Source organism: Cibotium barometz, chromosome 44 (assembly GCF_041138505.1).
Source record: "Cibotium barometz isolate CiBa-2024 chromosome 44, ASM4113850v1, whole genome shotgun sequence".
Classification (NCBI taxonomy): domain Eukaryota; kingdom Viridiplantae; phylum Streptophyta; class Polypodiopsida; order Cyatheales; family Cibotiaceae; genus Cibotium; species Cibotium barometz.
In genome coordinates, this window is record NC_141089.1 from 22,339,404 (window position 1) to 22,364,523 (window position 25,120).

The 25,120-nt window shown below is 42.0% G+C and overlaps 1 protein-coding gene across 1 annotated transcript; it reads left to right on the forward strand.

The window, feature by feature from the left end:
* Positions 1-4,169: 4,169 nt before the first annotated feature.
* On the forward strand, positions 4,170-8,275 carry LOC147613087 (protein AUXIN SIGNALING F-BOX 2-like). Its single transcript, XM_086782390.1, has 3 exons — positions 4,170-4,714; positions 6,553-7,045; positions 7,185-8,275. The coding sequence occupies exons 1-3, from the start codon at positions 4,227-4,229 to the stop codon at positions 7,932-7,934; spliced, it is 1,731 nt and encodes a 576-aa protein (XP_086638516.1). The 5' UTR covers positions 4,170-4,226; the 3' UTR covers positions 7,935-8,275.
* The last annotated feature ends 16,845 nt before the right edge of the window (positions 8,276-25,120 follow it).

Genomic DNA, 25,120 nt, shown 5'->3' on the forward strand with positions numbered 1-25,120 from the left:
AAAATTGATATGCTATGGGTTAGCTAATTCTAAGTGAGTAATTGTTGATAGAGCAAGAGTATAACTTCTTCTAGTAATACGTAGCTATGGGTTAGCTAGTTCTAAGCAAGTAATTGATATAAAGTAGGAGTATAGCTTCTTATAGGAATGCATAGCTTAGCAAAATAGTAGCTAGGAATTGTTTTCTTTAGGTTTGAGAAATCGAAGTGAAATAGTAGCTAGGAATTGTCTTTTCTTAGATTTGAGAAACCTTCTCAAACCTAAGGTAGGAGTTGTTTTCTCTCTAGCTTATTGGATATAGTAGCTAGGAATTGTTTTCTCTTAGGTTTGAGAAATCTTCTCTACACATGCATGAGCTAAATAGTTTGAGTTGATTATGGTTGAAGCTTATTAACTCATCATGGTCAATGCGAGTCAACACATGTAAGTAAGCTTATTTGTGTTGGTTATAAAAAAATTGATATGCTATGGGTTAGCTAATTCTAAAGCAGATAATTGATAGAGCAATAGTATAACTTCTTCTAGTAATGCATAGCTATGGGTTAGCTAATTCTAAGCAAGTAATTGATAGAGAGTAGGAGTTTAACTTCTTCTCGTAATGTGTAGCTTAGTGAGATTGGTCACCTTTAGATGGATCAATTTGAGCTCCTCGTGCTGGAAACCAAATGGATGCTTTAATTTTTTTATGAAAACAAGTGCATATACAAATCATACGATTGTGTTGCCACGTGCAAGCACCATGTAGGACTTGAATCCTAGTTTGGACACCCCTAGCCAGAACATAAACATTCAATTGTTTGAATACAAGGAGCTAAAAATATCACGCACGTTTTGTTGATTAAGGCCTATGTTGGAGATGTAAGAATCTGGGCAAATGTAATAAATCTAATGTGGGAAAATCCACCCAATTATATAACCTAACACTTTTTAGAGGACATGGAAAATAGTCTAGGCAAAAGTAGCTCATGTCTCCCCCTCTTGATTGGTGCATGTGCTCACAATGAGGCATCATCCATAGCTTGGAGATGGATGGTAATCAACATCCAACTTAGTGCCAACCTATGCTGCTTGGACCTCATAGAATCAAACAACTTGGAGCACATCTTGCCCACTCACATTTGTTTAACATACTTAGTGTGTGAACACAATTGGTAAAACATTCAACGAGGATCCGTGTTCGGCCTTACAATAACAAAAAATACCTTAGTATCTTGGTTTTTCGAAGCACTTAATTTTGCATTCAACACTTTGATTTTCAAAGGCAAAATGAATATCTAAGTTCTTCTACTAAGGGTGTTTACACACCTTCCACCAAAGTTTATCCAACACTTAAAGCATTGGGTGAAGTCATTTTTGTATTGCTAATGCCATTTTTGGGCCTCACTTATACGCATAGTCTAGTTGGAAGAGGAATACATGTTTGTGGCTAGCTCTTGCCGGCCCATGCAATTTCTTGCAATGCTTGCCTGAAAATGGAAAGCTTCATACATTTACCAATTTTGAGGAATATGTGTGTATAGTTGGAGGCATTTTTCCAACCGATCATACATCTTCCAACCAATCATATGCGTTAGATTGCCTCGGCTCACCTCATAAATCCTTGTGTAAAAATCTGAAATTTTATACAGTAATGGCATTCGAGAGACATGTTTTCAAGAGGTTTAAGAAAACCTGGCCATATGAATGAGAGTAAGAGATCTCATTATAGGTAAGCTTCCCTAGATCTTAATCTTCAAGTACACTAGGTCATTTGTTTCATGGGTTGGGGGGTTGGGTTTGATTATCTTATGGAGACTTAATTATTTTTTTGGGGGATTTTTTATGCTCGTGCGCGTGTGTGCTTTCGTGCCGCTATCAACAGCTAGCAGGTTTTGAACCCATCACCTCCTGCTGCATGGGACTTCAGCACCTTACCGCTAGGCTGTGTCTCCATTGGCTATGGAGACTTAATTACGTGCAAACTACTTTTTTGAGTTCATCGGGCACATATGAACCCGCGACCTTTAGCTTGGGGTAGGGAATTCACATGGGCTATATGGATAAGTGTGAGGAGATCTAAGTAATGATTATAGATGAGCTTGATCATAGACTTAACCTTGAAGTACACTTGGGTCGGTATGGGGGGGTTGGTGATCTTATGAAGACTTTTAATTTCATTTGATTAGTGTAGTAGTAGCAAGGTCGTACAAGAAACAGCGAAGGGAGGGAATAAAAAATCAAATTTCTTTAATGATTGCTAATGGGGCAGGCCTTATCTACGCCGGGTCTTCGTCTTCTTCATCTGATATGATGAGGATGAAGAGGAGGAGGAGCAGGAGGAGAAAGGGGCGTTGGTGGTGTTGAAAGAGAAGGACTCTTCTCAGCACAGCTCATGCTCGGCTGCACTCCACCTCATCCACACGCGCGCGCGCGCGCGCAGCAACGCAAGCAAACCCCCCCCCCCCCCCATACCGACCTTCATCTTCTTCTCCTTTGTAAAAGGCCCCCAAGCTCTGACCTCCCCATATCCCCCCTCATTAATGAAGAGAGCAGATGAGGACCCCCCCCCTCCCTCCTCCTCCTCCTTTTCACTGCTCTCTCTCGTTCTCTTTCTGCATTTACCGCCTTTTACCCATCTCTACCCCCCCTCTCTCTCTCTCTCTCTCTCTCTCTCTCTCTCTAGGCCTCTCCCTGCAGCTTGTCATCCAGCCATCCCTGGGTTCTAGCTTCTAAAATTTCCTCAGAGTCCCCACGTGATCCAACCCTTCTCTCATTGAGAAAGCTTTTCAATTTGTTGCCCCCTTGATGACCCAGCTTATCTAGAATCAGTTTTCTCTTCCGAGTTCTTGACCAGACAGAGTGCTCTCAGAGTATTGTCCTGTGTGTGTGTGTGTGTGTGAGAGAGAGAGAGAGAGAGACAGAGAGACATCATCATTCCTATTTGTCTATCTTGACCTTTGGAAGTGCTGCCAATATTGGAAGAGGGGAGAGAGAGAGGGTGAGAAAGGGAGAGAGAGATTCCATTGCATTTGCATTGATTGGGTCAGCTTGATCAAGGAAAACAGGGCAAGGCTGGGAAGAAGAGGAGAGATAGAGAGAGAGGGTCTGGAGGGGGGAGAGAGAGGGTCTGGAGAGCTTCCATTGAGCAGCGGAGAGAGAGACAGAGAGAGAGAGACTCTGTGACTGCCTACCTCTGTACTGTACAACTTACAATAGGGGTTTCGGCTGTCATATCTATCTACTTCATCCTCCTACTCATCATCATCTTCATCATCAACATCAACATCATCTCTGTATTTCATTCATTGATTGTTCTCCTTCCTCACATTACCTCTCTCTTTCTCTCCTGTTCATCCTTTTTCTCCCCCACACCGCCCTACTCTCCCCGCCCTCCCCCTAAAGTGCACAAGTACAATGGCCCCTTGAAGAACCGTCCCGTCATTCCTCCTGACTACACCTGCCACTCCTGCTGCAGGCCTTCCCCTACGCTCCTGCCGCTGTTGCTGCCATCAACACTTCCGTTCGGCGCATCTAATGCCCCCCCCCTCAAGGTACATCTCAAGCTCTCCACCCTCCTGTTCATCATCAGGCAACCTTCCCCCTTCATCTTGCACAGCTCAATGTAAAGGGAGGTTGGCTGTTTTCTTACGGTTTTCCTCACCTTCCTGCACAGAATAGCAGAGACACGTGTTAAAATGCAGTGAAAGAGAGCTTCTCGTCTCACACAGTCCTGACGGTACATGCTTCTGCAGCCAGATGAAAAGCCCGACCAAGCAGCCGTAGAAGCAGAACGTGCTGGCTCGCGCTCTTCAGCAGAAGAATCGCCAGAGCTCTACTGGGCAGGGCTTCTTCTTGAATCACATGCTTTTCTTACTCAGCAGAACGCACACCATAGCCAAAGCTTTCTGGACGAGGTTTCGTTTCCAGCACATTCAGGCGCTGGGTGCCTGCAGGTAGATGCAATAACATACGGCGAAGAGTTTCGGCTGCAGGTGCTCAGAATTACTGCTAAGGGTTTCGGCTTGAGGGGGAAGAAGCTGCTGCCCATGGCTTGAGCAGGTAGAGGCCAAAATACACTACCTGCAAAAGATCTACACCTCTGAGCTTCTTCTCCAGGCAGAAGCAGCAGTAAGCCTACTGGTTAGGGTTTATCTTACCTTTTTGCACTGCTCTTTTTCTTCTTTGTCTTCTTCAAGTAGCCTCCCCGTCTACAAACCCCGACTGCTGGATTTATCTACATAGCAGCTATGGAGGCTATCCCTCAGGATTGTCAGCGGCACCGAAAGGCCAGTTTTCCTGAGGAGGTCCTCGAGCATGTCCTCACCTTCGTCACATCTCACAAGGATAGAAATGCTGTCTCTTTGGTATGCAAAGCTTGGTATCGTGTGGAAGCTCTTACCAGACAGCATGTCTTCATAGGTAACTGCTACTCTGTCTCTCCGGCCTTCCTCATTCACAGGTTCAAGAACCTCAAATCTCTCACAATGAAGGGGAAGCCCAGATTTGCAGATTTCGGTCTTGTGCCAGAGTACTGGGGAGCTTATGCTGATCCCTGGGTAGCTGCCTTGGCCGATGCTTATCCATGGTTTGAAGAGCTGAGGCTGAAACGAATGACTGTAACTGATGATTGCCTGGCCATACTTGCACAATCTTTTCCAAATTTCCGTACTTTGATTCTTACAACCTGCGATGGGTTCACCACCAGTGCGTTGGCCCATATTGCTGCTAACTGCAGGTATATAAAGCTGATCTTTCACTGCTTTGTTTTCCATCATATTGAAAGGAGGTTTCAGTCTATTACGCACTTCTAATTAAGGCCATTGAATTAAGCAGTCTACCGATGGACCACCACAGACGGAACTTGTTTTTGCACGAGCTGTTACTATCTATTGTATGTGCTTATTCCTCCCAGCTGTGTCTTGGAAGTGTGGCCCTCTCTTATAGGCCATGCGGCTGCCTATGGCTACAGGGCACTATGGCCTGGTGGGCTGCTTTGATTGTAGTTACAGATGCTTTGATTGTAGTTACAGAAGATCTAGCAGTCTATCCTCTAGTACTTGATGTCGTTCAGTGTGGCTCTTGAAGCTGCTGCATGGTGGGTAGCTGCACTCATCACACAGGTGACTCCTTTGGGATGGAATGATTATTGAAGTATTGATAATGATTTGCTGTTCATGTGGAAGCGCTGATATTATCGCTACATGCGCTTAGGTGTAGGATTAGTTACTTTGTTGCGTCAACCGAAGTGAGGAGAAGAGAGAGAATACACCAGACACAACATTGTGTCCCTATAGCCCTGTGAATTTGCTTTATTATGAAGTTGAAACAATAAAGATCTATCCTTGACCTGAAGGTATCTCCTTCTTTACTGAGCTGAGCTCTAGCCTGTGTATCCAGCCTGAACAGATGACGGTAACTTGCCGATCTAAATGGGTGCTTGCTGGTACTGACCGCTTCCTTGGTGGGGTTCCTGGAATACCTCCGTTTTGCAGGTCTGCAGAAATTGCTGATGCCTTTGCTCCTATATTTAAGTGGAGTGCCGATTGTTTTGGATTTGGTGCATTCCTAGTTGCTTCAGTGACGCTCTGCTAACCTGTCTTTAATTTGGGAATTAGAAGAGGCAGGGCCTATTTACAGGACACTGCTCGGCTTCCTCCCTGACCAGCTACCCGATCTGTCCAGACTTGCCAGATGGACTGTCCGAGTGCTCAATTGGTGTCTTGCCTACTGGCACCTTCTATCTTTGGCGCCAGGCACTTGGCCTTATAAGCTGTGGTTTACAAAATTGTGTGGTGTTTGTGCACGAACAATTGCCCAGACTTACCTTGGCCTTCCCTGGTGGCAATCGGTGACTTGTACTTGCATTGGGGCTCACAAAATGCATAATTCATCTCTAACCTCAAGACTTGCAAGCCACCCAAGTGCGGTGTGGCAACACGTGAAGAAAACCTTTAATATGCTTAATTTAACTTTAACTACCTTCCAAGGTTCCAACCATTATTATTTGGGACTGAACATATGCTGAATCTACCAAGGTTAAAAGTGGTACTTTTTCACAACCTCTGTAGAAGTATTGTTAGTAAGCTCAGTATGTTGGTTATGTATGAAGATCTGTCCACTAAGGCAGACATGTCATAATGCCTACCCAGCTATGGTGTGTGTGTGTGTGGTCTTTAGTGCTAGCATTTGTCTGCCCTTCACCTTTGGAGAAGTGATAGAAACTTGGAAGTTGGACTTCAGTTTGATGGTTTATCCATAAAGATTGGTCTACTATGTTGTGTGCACTTTTGGGTGCTTGGGTGGGGATGTCATAGCATGCGGTTCAAGCTATGCATGATGAAGTTGATGATTTGAAGCGTTGTGAGTAGACTCTCATGGAGTTAAAATTGCACTTTGATTTTTGTTAAGTTTGAGAAACAATCTGAACTTTTACATGGAAACCTGTGCTTATTATCACTATGCAGATTTTACCGATGTGTGTGTCACCAGACAAGTGGCAACATCAATGCGTGTGCTGATTTTTCCTACTTTTCAGATTCATTCTACTGAAAGCTGGTCTCTCAATTGTTGCAGGCACCTGCAGGTGTTGGAGCTGCAGGAATGCGAAGTAATTGACAGAGGAGGGCATTGGCTCAGCTGTTTCCCCGAATCCTTCACGTCCCTTATTTCCCTCAATTTTGCAAGCTGTGCAAGTGAAGTAAACTTTTATGCACTCGAAAGGCTAGTTGCAAGATGTACCTCTCTTAGGAGCCTTAGGTTAAATAGTGCAGTATCATTTGAGCAGCTGGAATGCCTTGTTGCAAAAGCTCCACAGCTTACGGATCTTGGTACAGGCTCCCTTTCTGCTCCAGAATGTTCATCAGTGAGAAATTTTGAAAGAGCTATCTCAAAATGCACGGAGCTGCGAAGTTTATCTGGCTTTTGGTTAGTGGCCTCTAGATGTGTGCCATCCCTTTACCCAGTCTGTTGTAATCTTACCTTCTTGAATCTGAGCTATGCAAGCTCCTTTCGAAGCAGTGAGATGATAAAGCTTATCAGTAACTGTCACAAGCTACTTCGACTTTGGGTAAGAAGCCTATCCCAGAGACCGTGTGACCGAACTTCAAGCAGATGATTTACTTTTATCAAGCATTGTGCAGCTAGAGTTAGCTCTCCTGGCCTTTCTAGCAGCGATGGGTTTTTAACTTGTGTGATTTCTTGTTCAGGTTCTGGACTCTTTGGAAGACAGGGGGCTTCAAGCAGTAGCATCTGCTTGCAAGGAGCTTCAAGAGCTGCGAGTGTTCCCTACGGACTTACGTGGGCCAGGGCTGGCTACTGAGGATGGTCTAGTGTCTATCTCCAAGGGATGCCAGAGCCTGTTATCTATCTTGTACTTCTGCGGGAAGATGACAAATGCAGGCCTTCAGACCGTGGCAAGGAATAGTCCACAACTGACTTGTTTTCGCCTCTGCATTTTGTCTCCTCTAGCTCCTGACCATACCACCGAAGAGCCTTTGGATGAAGGCTTTGGAGCTATAGTCAAGAGTTGCAGGAGTCTGAAGCGCTTCTCCCTTTCTGGTTTATTGACAGACAGAGTTTTTTGCTACATTGGTATGTATGCCAAGCAGCTGGAGATGCTTTCATTGGCTTTTGCTGGTAAGAGTGACCTTGGCATGCAGAAAATCTTGGAAGGCTGCCCAAATCTCCGCAAGCTGGAGATACGCGATAGCCCCTTTGGGGATCCAGCCCTTCTCTTTGATGTGCAGAAATACGAGTCCATGAGGTCGCTTTGGATGTCATCATGCCATGTCACTGTGAGTGGTGCGTTGTTGCTTGCGAAAGCCATGCCCTCTTTGAATGTGGAGGTAATCAAAGATGAAAACAATGAGGATTCTCGAGCAGACAAGTTGTATGTCTATCGTACAGTTGCGGGGCAACGCCCAGATGCTCCATGCTTTGTATTGACGTGCAAGTAGAGTGCATGCCAATCTGAACAGCAGGCAATTCCAATGTAAGCCCTGGAACCTGCCTTTGCACCAAATCTTTGATATGATTTTTTTCGAGTTTGGACAAGCCAGAAATTACCATTTTTCTTCACTTTTTATGTTTTTCCAGTCTTCTGTATTTCCCTTTGATGGGCATGTATATAGCACAAATTGAATTGTCGGGGCAGGCAGGCAGGGACGTATTTGACAGCTCCTGCTTGGTGGTTGAAATCTATGATGTTGTCCAGGAGCTCTTGAAAAATTTCCTGGTTTGTCCTAATGTTCTCCTCAAGCTGGTTACTGACAATATGAAGTTGTTTTCCTACATGCAACCATGTTTCCTGCTGTCATGGATCATGTCGTCCACTGGCTCGATATAAATGCCTCATATTTATAGCTCGTTATGTATATTACCAAAGTCTTAGTAATTATGGATAAACCCTGGCATTACACAACTTGTAAGCTTGGTGATATCTAGAAATCCGCTACAAAGAGAGCATTGTGTAGATACAAATGTGTAGAGACAAAAGATGTGATAAAAAAGGTGTAGCCACTTGTTCATAGTAATGTTAAACCAATGTGGTTAATATACCCCCTCCCTAATCGGGGTTCCATCTCAAAATCGACATTGAGGAGCCCAAATACCGTAGTCATATTAGAGGTACAAGAACTTGTGATGACCACATTGAGGGTGCGTGTAGGCTGTAGGAGAACATCTTATAGGAGGGTACCTATAGATTATCAATGATCATGTGGGCAGGGAACCACTACACTTGCTGATAGTATTCAAAAATTTGTTGGAGGTTGGGGCCTTGGTGGTTGGTGTTAAAGGCTAGCTCATGTACCGGATGGGAGTGGGCGGTTTAGTTGGGAAAGGCTCCGATCATGTCTTTAGTTAAGAGCCCAAAGAACCCAACGGTGGCAATGATTGCTGGGTTTGGGACTTGGTCATATGTCTCGCATAAGTGCTCCATGTCCGAATCAACCAATCTTCACTAATCTGATCTGCTTCTTTGGGAGGTGGAATGATAGGATAGTTGTACATCATCTTCCCCCTTGTCTCCTTCTAGGCCTCATGGAAATCCTCTTAAGCCCAGCGGTACTCAATGGGTGGGAAAGTAAAGCTCAAGGACTCTCAGGTAGCTCGGTGCACAACCCAATGTTCCTTTTGGAAGAGGTAGGGTCAACTCCTATTATCGAGATCTTTGTGAGGTCGTTTTGTGCCTTGGTGAGCAACTACAGGGTACTTGTGTGGACTTTTTAAATATCTACATGGGCCTAGTGACTGGCTATGGCCTATCCATGGTGTGGTTGATCTGATTTGTAAGCAGTTGGGTGATGCTACCTACCAAGTCCGGTGTGATCCCCTCTTCTTTAGCTTGTGCTTGTAGTAAACTCTGTCGGATTGCCACCTTGCCTGTTTGGAGCCACCATGAGGCTCTTCCTTTTCCTACTCTATTTTCACATCATAGAGAAGAGCCCAAATGAATTGTGTCATTCCCACCACCAACATCCGTATTGAGCACCTTACCGATGTTTATATGAAGGGTCCTCTCTCTTTTTGTTTGGGGTGTGGCGCCTGCCCTGTGAGTGGAAATCCTATGATTTTGACCCTCGAGCTCTTCTACTTTTTGAGTGGGGGCTTTTGCACTATGTCAGTGGGGAAAAGGGTCTTGGGGATTTGCTACAGTGCTTCCTTGACTCCATCGGAGAGGCCATGTGAAGGGGAGAAAGCTCTAGCCATAAAGTGTAGTAGAGGACTCATGTGAGAATGTGGGCATTCGTGATCCTAGTCTGTGCATGCTCACATTGGTGAAGCAGATCCTTGTGGAAGTATCCCCTCCTAGTTGGTGAGCTTTGGGTTGTTGAGCCAAACCAAGATATTGACTACACACTTGTTGTAGCAGATTGGTCACTTGAGGTGTCATGACCTCTATGTGGGCAACACTAGGTCTGGCCTTGCTGCCCCACTCCACCGGGGTCTCTATTTCAGTTAGATCCCCTACTATAGGTAGTTCCTTGTGATGCTTCTTATAAGGGGTATCCACCTTTAGGTTGAGGGCTTTCCCTAAACCAGAGCATGGGTCAACTTGATCTTCACATCCAACTGATTTGGCTCCTTGATTATCCCAACCTTAGAGTTGATGTTGAAAAAGGTGATCAACTGTGCTTGGCAAGATTGTTCCCCATGGTGGTAGGCTGATGAGACCTTTGAGCCCCAATCTACTCCATGTGTGGCTTGATATCTTCTTGGGTGGAAATTATGTAGCTGTTTGTGGTATGGTATGTGGCCCTATAGCACAAGTTTTGGTCATTGTTAATGGATGAGTGAATGACTCTCCTGTTCAAGACATCCAAAGTCTTTTTTTCCACCCAAGAGGCCTCCCGTAATACCGACAAGAAGGAGTGCTCCTCATAGGACTGGAGGGTATAAGCCTTCATTTTAGTGGGTGTCTCTCAACCTAAAAAGTGCCCTTTGAATCTATATCCTCTACCATGCTTACCAGGAGGGGGCTTGTGTAACATATGAGGCTAGAGAGAGGGTGGGTGGAGAGAGAGTGTAGGTAAGAGAAAGAATTTATGAGAAACAATTACAAGAGTTTGGCTAAATGCTAAGAAATAACATGAAATTGACATGGGGGAAAATGAGTCTAGAAAGAGGTTGGGGTGATGGGAGAGGGGGTTTTCGTGTGTTAACCATTGTGTAGGTTAATATGGTTTCACCCGCCCAACCTACCATAAGGCACTTTGCTATCTTACCTGCTCGAATATGCACGTTATCTTTTGTAAGAAGACGATGTTGGAACATATAAAGCAACCTTACCTTGTGCTTAATATCAAATAGGGAAAGTCTAAGGACTTTGTGTACATACTTCCTTCATACTAGTGATAGAGACTGGACAATTTTAAGTTTGGCCAGCCTAGTGTGAAAGCTAGTCACCTGTATATAAGAGACTGGACCATTATTAAGTTTAGCCAACCTAGTGTGAAAACTATTTACTTGTATATAAGTCATGACAATAACACAATCATCTTGCAATAGATTAGTGTGAAAACTAGTCACTTGCATATAAGTCAATTTTGATAATAACACAGTCATCTTGAAATAGAATACTTATGAGCTCTTCTCTTTCCTCTTCTTGCATGCATGTATGCTATTAAATCTTACTTGCTTAATGGATGCATGCTAGATAGGTTTGTTTGTAAGTTTTCCTCTTGTATTAGCTTCCTCTTCCTCCCCCACCTTTTGTGAGAGAGAACCACCATGGAAGACGAATCTTTTTTTGCCTCCAGCTAGGCATAGAAATCTCTTCCTTCAGACCATTAGCAAAAGGAACTTTCCAGTGTGAGAACAGAGTGAGGACCAACATACAACGAGTTAGCGCACCCACATAGGAAAGTTTCAGTTTTGTTGTGGCTCTAAGGCAAGGCACCCAACGACACATGCTTTGGTAAGGATAAGGTAAGCTCTCATATTTGGCACCATGTAAAGGATTAGCCTAGGGCTTAGCTTCGTTACTCGTCCATTCCAAGCTAGTGGGATCACCCAATATTGCCTGATGTTGATTAAGATGTCCTACTCCAAAAAAACATATGATTTTAGAGCCTTAGATGTGTTAGTTTTTTTGCTTTTATTTTGATTTTGATCTGAAGGTTATTTTCATTAGAGCATTCTATTTTCATATCTTGGAAGGGAAAAACCTTGGTTTTTATGATTTGCATGATTTTGGAGCTCACAAAGCTTAAATTTTATTGCATTAAGCCAAGGAATAGGTTAGTAATTGTGATTAAAAGTGAAAACCACTGCGAAAACATGAGCATTAAGCTTTATTAGGTATGTATTAGCATGGGATAGTTAATTTTTGTTTATGCAATTCATATTTTTTCATGCATTGTTTGAATCATTAGCTTAGAAGTAGGCAAAACTAATAAAAATTAATTAAAACACTTAATTACTTGTATAACAACCATCAGGACTAGGATCCTTAATCACCCCATCAAGTCCCCAAAATCTCAAAAAACTCCAAAAACTAGGCCAAACGAGCTCTCAAGCTAGGAGATGTGAGTACAAAGTCCCATGAAAAAAGACACGAGTCATGAGCTTGGAGATGTGATTCTTGAGCATGAAGATGTGAATCATGAGTGTGGACACGTGAGTTGTGAGTTAACAATAGACATGCGTCAACCAAACCCGAGTCTAGAGATAGATATACCTAACATTGTATCAACCTATTACTGCATTAAAAGACTTGTAAAGGACATACCTACTCATGTTCTTTAACGATTTTCTTGTCGTACAATCTGTACTAACTACAATTTCTAAGGAAAATTCTTGTCCTTTGTAATTATTGGGACATTAAAGTATAATTATTGCCCAATAATTGCACACCATCCCTATCATAGACCTAATTATTGCCCAATAATTGCACACCATCCCTATCATATAGGCCTAATGCATAAAATTGCATGTCCCAATAAGTAGGCATATTTCATGAAAATAAAGTATGTGAGCCTAGTGAGCATGTGTGAGTCAATCTATGTGAGCCTAGAGATGTGAATATGGAGCGTGAGTCAACACACGCGAACCTAGAACAGAAATCAAAAAATCAAAATTCTCAAAACTTAACGTATTTTTGTAGCTTGATTAAAACAGACATGTTTGAATTCACACCTAATTCAGGAAGCACTGGAGAGCGTTTCACCAGAGTGAAACCCTTGATGCAAACCCGATTTAGACTAATTGTTGGAAATGATAATATAATCGGCTATAATGCATCAAACCACACTTCCTCAAACCCACCCAGCCTTTGGTCCCAACAAATGACCAGCATCAACTGAGCGCTTACCGATTAATAAGAAGGAAAACTCCTTCGGATCCACCTCAAACAAAAAGATTTGGGACCAGACGAACCAAATAAATGTAGATGTGAGCATTCGCTCCCTCAAGAAGTGGTCAAACCATGTCAAATGCCACAATGTTTCAAAAATTTAGTGTCAATCATGAGTTGTGATTATCCCAAGCTGACTACAGTTATGATATTATTACTCAACAACTACAGTTATGGTAATCAAGAAATGTCTCCTTTGCTGTACCACTAGGAAAAAGTGTTTCTTAAAACACATAGTAGTGCAAGCATGAGTCCCACTTTCCACCCACAAGAGCTCATTATAGAATCATTTTCACCATAAAGCCAAGTTCAAGTTCTTCTCCGTGTTCAGATGAGGAACATTGAACACAGGAAAGAGTAAAGAGATAATGTTTGGGACTACCTCGAACCAAAGGGATCCACAAGGGCAATCACATAATGTGTCCTTTGTCTCGGGAGATACAACCTCAAAGCTAGGCCATTGGAGCCATTGGAAACTACATAGCCCAAACCCTAGGGCAAGAAATCCTAGACCTTGAAATAGAGGGTTTTGTATAACCACTCCCTTCTTATGTTCCATTGCCACATGAATATGCAACAAACATGCTTAGGATGGTGCTTGAAATGGGAAGGGGGTTTGCCATAAACATAATATCTAGAGGTTTAGAGTTGGGTAAAACAAAGCTAATCCACATCTCAAGGCTGATGACCAATTTGATGGAACTAGAGATCCCATTCAGTATCTAGAGAAGTTCGATCAAATTTGTGAGGCCATGGGAAGGACTGATGATGATCACACTAAGATATGTTCAATCGGACTTTGCGAAGGTAAAGAATGCCATTGTTTAGGACTCTAAACCCACATGAAAAGGCCAACTATGAGGTCTTGAGACACACATTCATTGTGGGATTCTCACCCACAATAGAGCCAGATGGAGCCCTATTGCACAGATCTATATCCTTAAGCAAGAGGAGGGTGAAACAATGTGGGACTACATTGCTACCACATGAGATGCAACCCCTATGAGAGACTAGATAACTTATCACTCATTGATTGATTTATGATAGGTCTCAAGAGCAAGAGGCTCCATGACCATTTCTATAGGTCTAGATACTACATCTTTAATGAGTGTTGCCACATGAGGCAATAGACCTAGTAAACAATCTCCAAGGTAAGGATATACACCCGAACGAAAAGATAGGGGACACATCATCCAAAATCGAAGAGCATGTAGAAATGCAATGCACAATCTGCTCTCAAGGGCAATGATGTCATGACCATCGAAAGTGTTTTGGACGATAGCTCTTGTAAGAAACATCGGGCTGATCTCCCGCTTAAACTAACTCTTCCCAAAGAGAAGAAACCCACATTGACTACACAAACCTTCCAAAGGAACTCAAAGAGTACCCCAACCCCATGTTGGAAATGGAGCGAATGAAACAAACCCAAGTGCTTGTAAGATGTAGACTGAACTAGAGCCAATACTTCAGTAGGGTGGTCAAGTATGAACCAATGACCCCACCTGAGCATAGCCCAGATCCTATGCCAAAAGTCAATCATAAAACCAATAAAGAAGCCTTAGAGTGTGCCAAAGACCATAGCCAAACTTGTAACAATTCTTAAGCTGCTGTGAAAAAAGAGCATGTTCAGAGCCTCTTCCTCTCGAACCAATCCAACCAGATTTCTCGTTGTTGCTAGGGCATTCCATGGGTCATCATAGTTATAGGTGAAGAGTTCATTTTGACCCTATCAAAGGACTCAATGGGAGGTAGTGATTTACATCAGATGGATATAAAGAATGCATTTTTGCATGGTGATTTGCAAGAAGAAGTTTACATGATGCAATAGGTTATGAGAGCAATGTACATCCAAATTTTGTGTGCAGGTTACGCAAAGCCTTGTATGGCTTGAGCAAGCACCCCCACAGAGCATGGTGTAACAAGATCAGGGAGGAGTATCTTGTTACATATATCAAATGTAAAATTTTCACTTTATGTAAAAAAGACAAATAAAGGGATCATGGTGTTTGTCGTTTATGTAGATGACTTGATTATCACTAATGCTATAAGCATGTTTCAGTGCCATTGGAGCAAAACACTAAGCTTTCTGCATATACATGTGCATTTTTGGAGGACCCTACTATGTACAAGTGCATAATGGTCGCTTAATCAACATGACCATTATAGGCCGTTAATAGGAAACTACACTTAGATGTGGCTAGATAGATTCTTAGGTACATAAAGTCTATGGTTAATTATAGACTTTTCTATGAGTCTTGCAGAGAGATACAGCTACATGTGTATACGGATGTGATGATTGGGCTAGTAGAGAGAGACAGCTACATGGGCATATAGATGTGATGATTAGGCTAGTAGTGTCTTAAACAGGAGATCTACCACCAGTAACTTTATGTTTTCTTTTGGCAGTGCTGTTGTGGGTTGGAGAGAAGTAAGAAATAACCAATAGTTGCCTTAACAAGTACAGAGGTAGAGTACAAGGGTGAGTACAAGGGTGCTGCTAATGAGGTAGCTTGATTTCAGAAGCTACTTGGTGATGATATGGGTGAGAGACCATGGATAGGGCTATTATCATTTATTGTGATAACATGAATAGGATACAGCTAGCTAGTAACCCAATCTATCATGCTAGGGTGGTGGCACATTAAGGTGCACTATCATTTTATGAGGAAGAAGATTCTAGTAGTAGGTGATGTGCATCTGGAATATGTCAGCACAAAGGATCAGGTGGCTCTGACATCTTCACAAAGGCATTGGGTAAAGAGAAGCTCCGGAAGTTTAGGAGCCTACTTAGAGTACTATGTGTAGAGTTGAGCATGAAGGGGTATGTTGAGATATCAAGCTCAACTAGTGTTGTGAACATTGACGACCCACCTGGGTAATATCTTCTGCACTTATGCCATTGGCATGCTTGGTGAGATTATGGGTGATATGTTGCCAAAGGGTTCACACTATGGACCGACCTTTGTAAGTTATAGTAGGAGAATACGTTCCCTTATAGTATATACTCTTATCTCTTTATGTTATAGTTGTAGAGAAGAGAAGAGAAGAGAAGAAAATTCAGCCATCCATCTCTCTTGTATGCATGTCTACTCTTATATGTGTTTTTGCTTGCAGTCATCCTCTCCCCCGCATTCTTCTCAATATTTGGTTGCACTTGTACTCACTCAGAGGCTAGCTTGGACCTACCAATGTGTAGAGGATGTGCACTAAATCCTAGAAGGCGGAGCCTTTGATGGGGTCAAAATGAATATTGTGGTGACTATGATGACCCAGATGAGGTTCACTTTCCTTCATATCCATTTTGTAGAATTGCATTAACAGATTTATCTTTGAATTTTTTGCTTGAGAGCCAAATAATTTATTGAGTTCATGCCATGCATCTTTTGCCCATTGTATCCCTATGATGTGATGAACGATTTCATCATTTAAACTGAGTGCGATAAGTCCTAATGCTTTCTCATTCCTGCTCTTCAACTCATTTTCCCCTTTCACCTCTGGGCATTCATCTCTTCCCTCAACTAGCCCCCACAGATTTTTCCTCATGAGCAAATACATGGTTTTTGTCTGCCATGTGTAAAACTGCTCCCATTAAATTTAGCTATCTCTTATGCCGTACTCATGATGATGTGAAGAAGGGGGTCTTACCTCTTGATCCAATTTCAAGATTCAAGGGCAGTGTCTACCCTTTTACAACACAATCTGGTGTTTAGGTGATGATTACAGCAGATTTATTAGCATAAATTCACCAAAAATTACATTAAACTAAGGGTAACAAATCTATACAGAATGGTTGGAGTATCAAACCATCTCCGAATTACAATCTAAAGTTATAGGGATCTGTATCAGATACCCAATGGTTAATTTGAACCCTCAATTGCACCAAAATACAGTGATTAGTATTGATTAATCTCACTGACTAGTAAAATAATCCTCTATTTTGTGTGCAAAAAACAGAGTATGCAGGGAGTCCAGATCTGGGCCTTAGAGTTCAAATGAGCTCAAATTTAAAGCCATCAATAGCAATTAGTCTAGTAGAGGATTAAGCCAAGAAACATAAGATTTGACCAAACATTGAATGCTCAATCTCTGTTTTACCAAAGTCACCTGCAGATTTGATGGAGAGCTTGGATCTCACTGTAGACTTGATGAAATAAAAAACTATCTTCACCAGCTTGTAGAGCACCCGTGAACACCCCTAGGACCAAGAGGAATTAGAGCAATGTCTTTTGGTGCAGACAAGATCTCCAGTTCTCTTTAAAAAAAGGCACCAGCAAATTCACGATTTGCAGTTGTTGTAGAAGGCGGTTTGGCAAATCTCTTTGATGGGCTGGAGCATGGGGCTTGTGGCTATGTGTGGCTAAAAGCTTGGAGGCTATTATTAAGCCTGGAGGGAGATCAAGCCCCTCCACCAGCTAGGGGTACAGATGCTCTTTGAAAAGAAGAGGTAAAACTTGATTATCTACTATTCCTGATTAGCTAGGTGATTAGCAAGATAATGGGCTCATAAATTTGATGGATTCTAGGCTAGGCACTGATACCATGTTAAATTTGCAGCAATGTGATGAGCTATGGTGGATCAATTGCTAGAATCAACATCATTAGAAAAGAGATTAGACGATAATTAAGACGTGTGAGTAATTAATTGATAGCTTAATGTAGGCATGGATAATAAAAAACCAGCAAATTCTCATTAGGCCAATGCCTCAATTCATAGAGTTTACATCCAAGCATCTAATCCCACTGATCTCTCCTTGATTCACTCCACCTCTTTTGCTTGATTCACTCCAGCTCTTCCTAGAATATCTCCACACTACCTAAATCTTCTCATGCTACCCTTTATTCTCTCCCAGTAGATACTTCTCACCTTTTCATAGCTTCTCTCACATTTACAGATTCTCTTTTACAGCCTCTTGCTGCTAAGGGCTTGTTCCCGCACACACCCTATTCACTTGTATATTTCAACATATATTTCAACATAACATCCCAATGGCATGCTACATTGATATGCTTTTCACGTAGGAAAGTGTGTTTGGCCTATTAAAAAGATAGCATGCTTCACATACTTTGTGCAGACCATTAATCTTAAAGTTCGACAAACACGCAATAATATTTTGGGCTTGCATAGACTTCAGGAAATGTATATTCATATTACCAATGTGCTTGTGCCATATGTCAATGTCTATAATGACAATGTGCCATGCGTAAACAAGGCTACCTTCACCTTAGGCATGTTAACATCCAAAAGTAAACATCATGTCATTTTTATTACCCTTTACAACCAAGTGGCACTAATTTTTGAAGTCTTCCACCATGAAGCACCCTTGAGTATTGAATCTGACTTGCTGACCCTGCTAAAGCATAATTTGTCCATTAGAAACTAGGTTTTTTGTAATATTAGGAACATGAAGTACATCTTCGAGGTACTTCATTTTTCCATCTTGTATACACAATAGTACTTTACCAACATGCATAATAGGGTGCACAATATCATCATCTATTTGTACATACCCTCATTTTTTCAAATTTTTTTTACATATCTCTAAACCACTCACCGCCATGACTATTCATATGGCTAGGGGCACTAGAATCCATATATTAAATATCTCCTGATCTTGACACATCCCCTATCATGAAATTGAGCATGTGTAGAATCACAAATAGTTAATCACATTTGTCATCATCGTGTTTACTTGATGATGCACAGTTTCCTTGGTGGGGATGAGGGTATCCTACATATCTATCAACATTCCATATGGAATGGTTTACCATACCCTTGGTGGATGATGAGGGCACCCCATCTCTATCAACATCCCAAGCCTCATCCTCCACTTATAACCTCACCTTAGGTAACTCCTACCACCACTTAACACTACTCTTACCTTGTCTCGCATCGACTAGCCCCTCAAACCATTATGGAGACCCAAAGCCTCGTGGTGTCGATGAAGATGAAGACCACACCAAAACCTTAACCTCAACAACCCTTAGGAAGGTCACCAAGAAGAAGTGGGTAGGAGTACCCTGGCTAGCCAAGGAAAGTATGATGCCTAAGTAAATAGACCTAGCAGAGCCACCATTTAGCACTGAAATGAGTGGGTAAGAGTACCCTGGGTAGCCAAGGAAAGTACGATGCCCAAGTAAAGATACCTGGCAAACCACCATTCACAAAAATCATTACATCCTCACTAGCTAGTCTTGCCATCAAAATTGAAGACGTCTATAAGTAGTGTGCATATTCATACTTGCAAGCATATCAAACTGGGATCCCTCACCAGCTAGTCCTACAATCAAAACTAAAGACTTCTATAAGCAGTGTGAAGAGAGAGGAGCCGTTAGCAAAAGATTATAGATATTACATGCAAAGAGGAAACAAGGCCAAGTAGACTCGTTTTAGGGAGAGAGAGGTTTTTATACAGACCCATTATAATTTCATTCCAAGTAGAGGTGGGGTTCGTTGGTAAAGGTTGGGGTGGATGTTGTATGCAAGCGATAGATTAAGGTGGGGGGAGACAAGGAAGCACCCATGGGGAAGGGGGGTCATGCAGCAAGCGGAGGGAGTGCTATACACAAATGTTAGATGAAGGTGGGGGAGATAGGGCATGAACTATATGGGTGGCACCCATGGGGAAGGAGAGGGCTATGTGGGAGGTTGTAAGGTCCCTGTCCTGACCGCGCAACGAATTCAGGGCCGCTAGTAGCGGAAGTAGCACTTCTTGTGCGGGCCAGGGTTCCTCACTCGGGGCCTCACCCATGGATACCCGGACAAGAGACTAATCCATCGGTTCTTCCAAAATCAAACCCGGGAAAACTTCCCATTGCTCGGAAAGCACGGGCGATTCCTCCAGGATAATTTTTCTATAACGTAGTCAAAAAGTCTTTACTAATTGAACTGATCTGATCGAACCCGTAAGTCCCATAGTCAGATCAGGGAAAGATTGCACTTGGATCATAGAGACCAACACTTTTTTCCTCATTGAGAGGCAGAGCCGTTGATTCTTTTCCATAGAATAATTTTTTTTTGAGATTTACTTCATCTATCATACCATAATAGAATTGAGTCTCAATTTAGGGATCCATCAGTCCAGCCTAACCCCATCCAGTCCCATGGGTTAGCCAACCATCCAACCACTGTAGTGATGGGATCCAATTAGGAATTTGATTAGGTTTTGTCTCGGGTACTAGGGAAAAGAGTTCCAAGGTCCCCTAGCCGGATATTCATGCAAACTTAAAACTAGTCACACCACTTACACACCCAATATGAAATTGCTTTTTTCACAGATTCAGTTGTCTTTAAAATAATCATTTAATGAAATCATAGTCACTGATCATAATCCTCCAAAAATTTCCAGTTGAATTCTAATTTCCAATCATTCCTTCCTCAGTGTACCTATGGCATCATTGGCAACCAGAACGCTCACCACCTGTCCACTCAGGGGTCTTTTCGATGGTTCCTAGCTCATAGTACTCGGCAATATTCACATCTCAAAATGGAATCTTCGTTGAAGATCAGCAAGATCAACCAACAGATCCATATAAAAAAACCATGGACTCATCCGTTGAGGACCAGCAAGGTCAATCAATTAGATCCATGCCGCCCGAATTCAGAAAACAACTCTTACTCCTTGTTCCAATATCTTCCACGATGCACGTGTGGGTATCTTCGCAGCGGCGACCCAGAGCCCGAGCACCGTATGGTCAGCACCCTCTAGGATCCTTCGCAGGTCACCTAGCGCTTCACTCAAAGGCCGCTTCCTTGGTCCCTCATCCATCGTACCACCGAAAGCTCACCATTTTAATCGAACCGAGGCTGGTCAAGACCTTGGCCGACCTTGCTACGCGAGACATCCTCCATTGACTCTCCATTGCTGTTGCAACTTTATCAAATTAGGTCTCCACCGCCACGACCTCATTCACAAGACAGTCAAAATGCTTTCCCAGCATTCTTGACATAAAACAGTCATTTTAAAAAACAGGTCATAAATACAGTTTCTATAGCGAACTCTCATCTTTCCACATTGTTCCACATCATTCCTCATTTATTTCATCTGTATTCCCTTTCTCATCACATCATAATCATTCACATCACAATTCACATGACACCACATTAATTCTCGTCTATCACATTCAATTACACCCATCACATACAGTCTATCCACATACATCAATTCTCATCTATCACATTCAATTACATCACATCCATTTACACCCATCACATCTCATTCATTCATATCCATCACATTTGTTCATTCATACCACCACATACATTTTCATAACCATCCCATCACATAAACTTGCTACCACATGCTCTTGAAGTGGAAATTGCCATAAGTATTACATAGGACTATTACACGGGCGCCCGTCCAAGTTGTAGATTTGGACACCATTGCTTCATATCTTGAATGTATGACCTTTTGGTGTATCTACCTTGACTCCTTGATATGAGATAATGGTAGTAGCTCTTATTAACCCTAGGAATCGGTTAACATTCCCCCCTTCTAATGTGGCGATCGTGTCTTCCTGATTGCGTGGAAGACCTTTGTGTTGTGGGGAGAATTGATAAGCTTTGTTGATGGCTTTTGATGTTGAGTGACATTCAATGGTCGTTATTCCTCCAGAAGGAATGAGAAGGGCTAGTTAGTAAATGAAAAGATTAGTGGTTTTTTGGGAATTCCTATAACGGGTGGGTACGTGTGGTTTTTTTGCAAATGATTCCATTTTTATATTTGTGTGAGCATGTTTTTTATTTTGTTTTTTTTTGGTTTGTTTGCTCACTTTTTTTTTTTGGCAATCATAAGCAAGGTTACATGTGATTTGTGCTAGTGGGGATGCTAAGAGATGCTAATAATGGGAGAGAAGAGAGGAAAGGATCCGGAGGAACGTAGACATAATCATCAGAATGAGATGGCGATTCTTCTCAGTTCCTCATTTGATTCATTGAAGCAACATTCATCATTTGAAGAAATTAGCCTTCGATGATGTCCCTTTGTGCGACAGGATTCTTGTCAAATGTTGTTGAGTAGGGCATGTTCCTGCATGCATCTTCCCATGTGCGTTTTATGTTTTTATGTATATTTAAGTGCTCTTATGAAGCAAGTATACATGAAGTACAAGAATTGAGTCATATAGACTCTTATTGAACTGCTCTGTGTTGAAGTAGCCACTTGTTGGCAGAGGATTGAAAGAATTACGTCGACTTGCGGGGGCTAATATAGATGTCCCTTTGTGCGACAGGATTCTTATCAAATGTTGTTGAGTAGGGCATGTTCCTGCATGCATCTTCCCATGTGCGTTTTATGTTTTTATGTATATTTAAGTGCTCTTATGAAGCAAATATACATGAAGTACAAGAATTGAGTCATATAGACTCTTATTGAACTGCTCTGTGTTGAAGTAGCCACTTGTTGGCAGAGGATTGAAAGAATTACGTCGACTTGCGGGGGCTAATATAGATGTCCCTTTGTGCGACAGGATTCTTGTCAAATGTTGTTGAGTAGGGCATGTTCCTGCATGCATCTTCCCATGTGCGTTTTATGTTTTTATGTATATTTAAGTGCTCTTATGAAGCAAATATACATGAAGTACAAGAATTGAGTCATATAGACTCTTATTGAACTGCTCTGTGTTGAAGTAGCCACTTGTTGGCAGAGGATTGAAAGAATTACGTCGACTTGCGGGGGCTAATATAGATATCTTCACTAAGGATTGGAGACCATTGATTTGTGAAGATGGTAGCATCATTTGGAGAGGTTTGGAATTTGAGGAAAAATTTTAGGTGATGGGTTGTACCATTGACCAGGATTTCGCCCACCATGGCCCCCCCATCCAAAGATGTACCTGGAAAGTTTGATGGTGAGGCTTTGGTGTAAATGTTCTCCAGTACTACATGAGTATGGATTGGTACTCATGGAGTAGTTGCTACATTAACTTAGCCAAAAGAATAGTAAGCTATAAGCTTAACAAAATTGTATTGGCTCTATTGAAGATTGTTGGGAGTTGCTTCTGATATTCTACCTTTTTTAGGTAGGGCATATGTGTGACTCCCTAGTGTTTGTCTTCTTCTTTTTGCTACCACCTTGCGATCAATAGTTCTTGTGTCTATTCTCTATTTTAGAGAACATGTGCGTATGTCAACTGTGTAGCTTTTGCACTTATGCTTCACATCCAACAGAGGGGTGAAAAGAGCATTGTGAGTTTGTAGCTGTCCCTTGGTTGGATCCACTTTTTATAGTAACACGGCTATTAAAGATCAACATAAAATGACTTTGTCAATTGAATGGGACACATATGCATATTGTGTCATGCCGTTTGGTTTGACCAACACCCCAGGAACCTTCCAACGCCTAATGTGCATAGCCTACAAGAGTATCTATGGAAATTCCTTGAAGTCTTTATGGATGACCTTTGTGCTAGTTCTACATCGACACATCTATGGTGTTTGAGAAAAGTTCTACAGAGATGCTGACTCTACAAGATCTCTTTTAACCCTTTGAAATGCCAGTTTTGGGTCCAACATGGAGTGATCTTGGGATACATTATCTCAGAACATGGCATTTCCATAGATGATAGTAAGGTGCGACTCATTCTCAAGCTAGTCTTGCCACTAAACATCTTAGTAAATTTCTACCAACTCCATGCTCATGTACTCTAGCTGCGGGCTAGTTGGGAACCGTTGGCCAACGAGGCTTTGGATCATGCATCCCCTATCTCTTGGTTTCGGTGGATAGCATCTACATCTTTGTCTTATATATTGTTTATAGGTCTAATGCCTTGTGTGGAAGTACTTAGACCTATAGAGATGGTCATGAAGCCTCTTGTAATGCAGATCTATTAACATTGGTCAACATTACTCTGAACGCATGGTAACACTCTAAAAAACATAAGAACTTTGAGCCATGTTGTAGGAGTGCCATATATTTTGACATAGATTTTGATGCTAACTTCATGGGAACTACTTCAAGGAATCTATTTAGATGGGGTCCTTGAAGGAACCCCATCTAAAGCATCATTTGGCATGGTACCTTCAAAGGTCGATGAGGGGAAAGAACCACATTCCACACCACAATAGTAAAAGACCTAGTAGTGGTCATGCTTATGTAGTAAAAAATGACTATAATAATGAAAAGTTGGTTTGAGAAAAGATAACATAGGACAACCAATAGTAGAAGACCTAGCGGCCGTGCTTATGTAAGAAATCATTACAATGGAAAGTTGGGCTAAGAAAAGGCAACACATGACAACCACATCTGTGACCCCAGATATGAGTTGTTTTGGTGTTTAATATGTTGTGCTAAGCACATAAGCATGGAGTGCCCCCACTTAAGACATAGACAAGGAAGAATATGGTGTGCATACTACATGAGGATATGAAACCATGATACTGCCCATTGCTATAAGAATTAACCCCAAAGTTAGTCACACCAATTCCACCCATTCATCACCACTTATCTTTGCCAACACCACTAGCAAGGTTAATGCTTACTAACGTACTACACCTAGGGTAGTACATGTCTCAAAGAGGAGTACTAAGAGTTCTAGAGTTACAACTACCACTTCCAGCAAACCACCCATTCCCCGATTGACCCCCATGAACCAATTGACCTTGACAAAAATACCTAAAGGTGAGGGAATAGGGGAGAACACTATCTACCTAGCTAGGACCTTTAGAGGCTCAGAGTCCCCTAAGTCAAATCCTTAGTCTCACTATATTCAAGATGGTGTAGTATTTACCCAGTATATATAGCTGCAAAGCATAATCCAATAGGGGGGAGAGACATCAATACCTTACCTACAGTGCTATCATTGTAAAGTACCTCGCTAGGTGGAAGAGTGTCCCCCCATTAAGAAGGCTATGGTAGCTGCACTACCCCATGAGGTAGAATAGTGATTGGGACAAAAAATATACCATATTTAGAAAAGAAAAAGTAATAAAAGTCTCAAGGTAAACCTAAGAACATGGAAAACTCATCCTTTTTTGTAAGACTCAATCAAACATGCGCCTCACATGCCATAAAACATTGGATGAGGAGTGTGAGAGTTTAGAGTTTGCTTTACTTCTAGAGTAGAAAGACTCCAAGATCTAGATGTATATGCTTGTAACCATGGATATCCTCCCAACTAGAATAGGCATGAGATATGTCACAGTGGGGATGGCAAGGAAATTACATTCTGCCATGGGGTAGCTGCACTACCCCATGAGGCAGAATGGTTCATGATTGGGATAAAACAAGCCATATATAGATACATAAAAGGAACAAAACCATCAAGGTAAATCTAAGAACATGGTTTGGGAGA

Coding starts and splice junctions, on each gene's coding strand:
- LOC147613087 (XM_086782390.1), top strand. CDS start 4,227: ATGGAGGCTATCCCTCAGGATTGTCAGCGGCACCGAAAGGCCAGTTTT. Junction 4,715..6,552: donor CATATTGCTGCTAACTGCAG/GTATATAAAGCT, acceptor CAATTGTTGCAG/GCACCTGCAGGTGTTGGAGC. Junction 7,046..7,184: donor ACAAGCTACTTCGACTTTGG/GTAAGAAGCCTA, acceptor TTTCTTGTTCAG/GTTCTGGACTCTTTGGAAGA.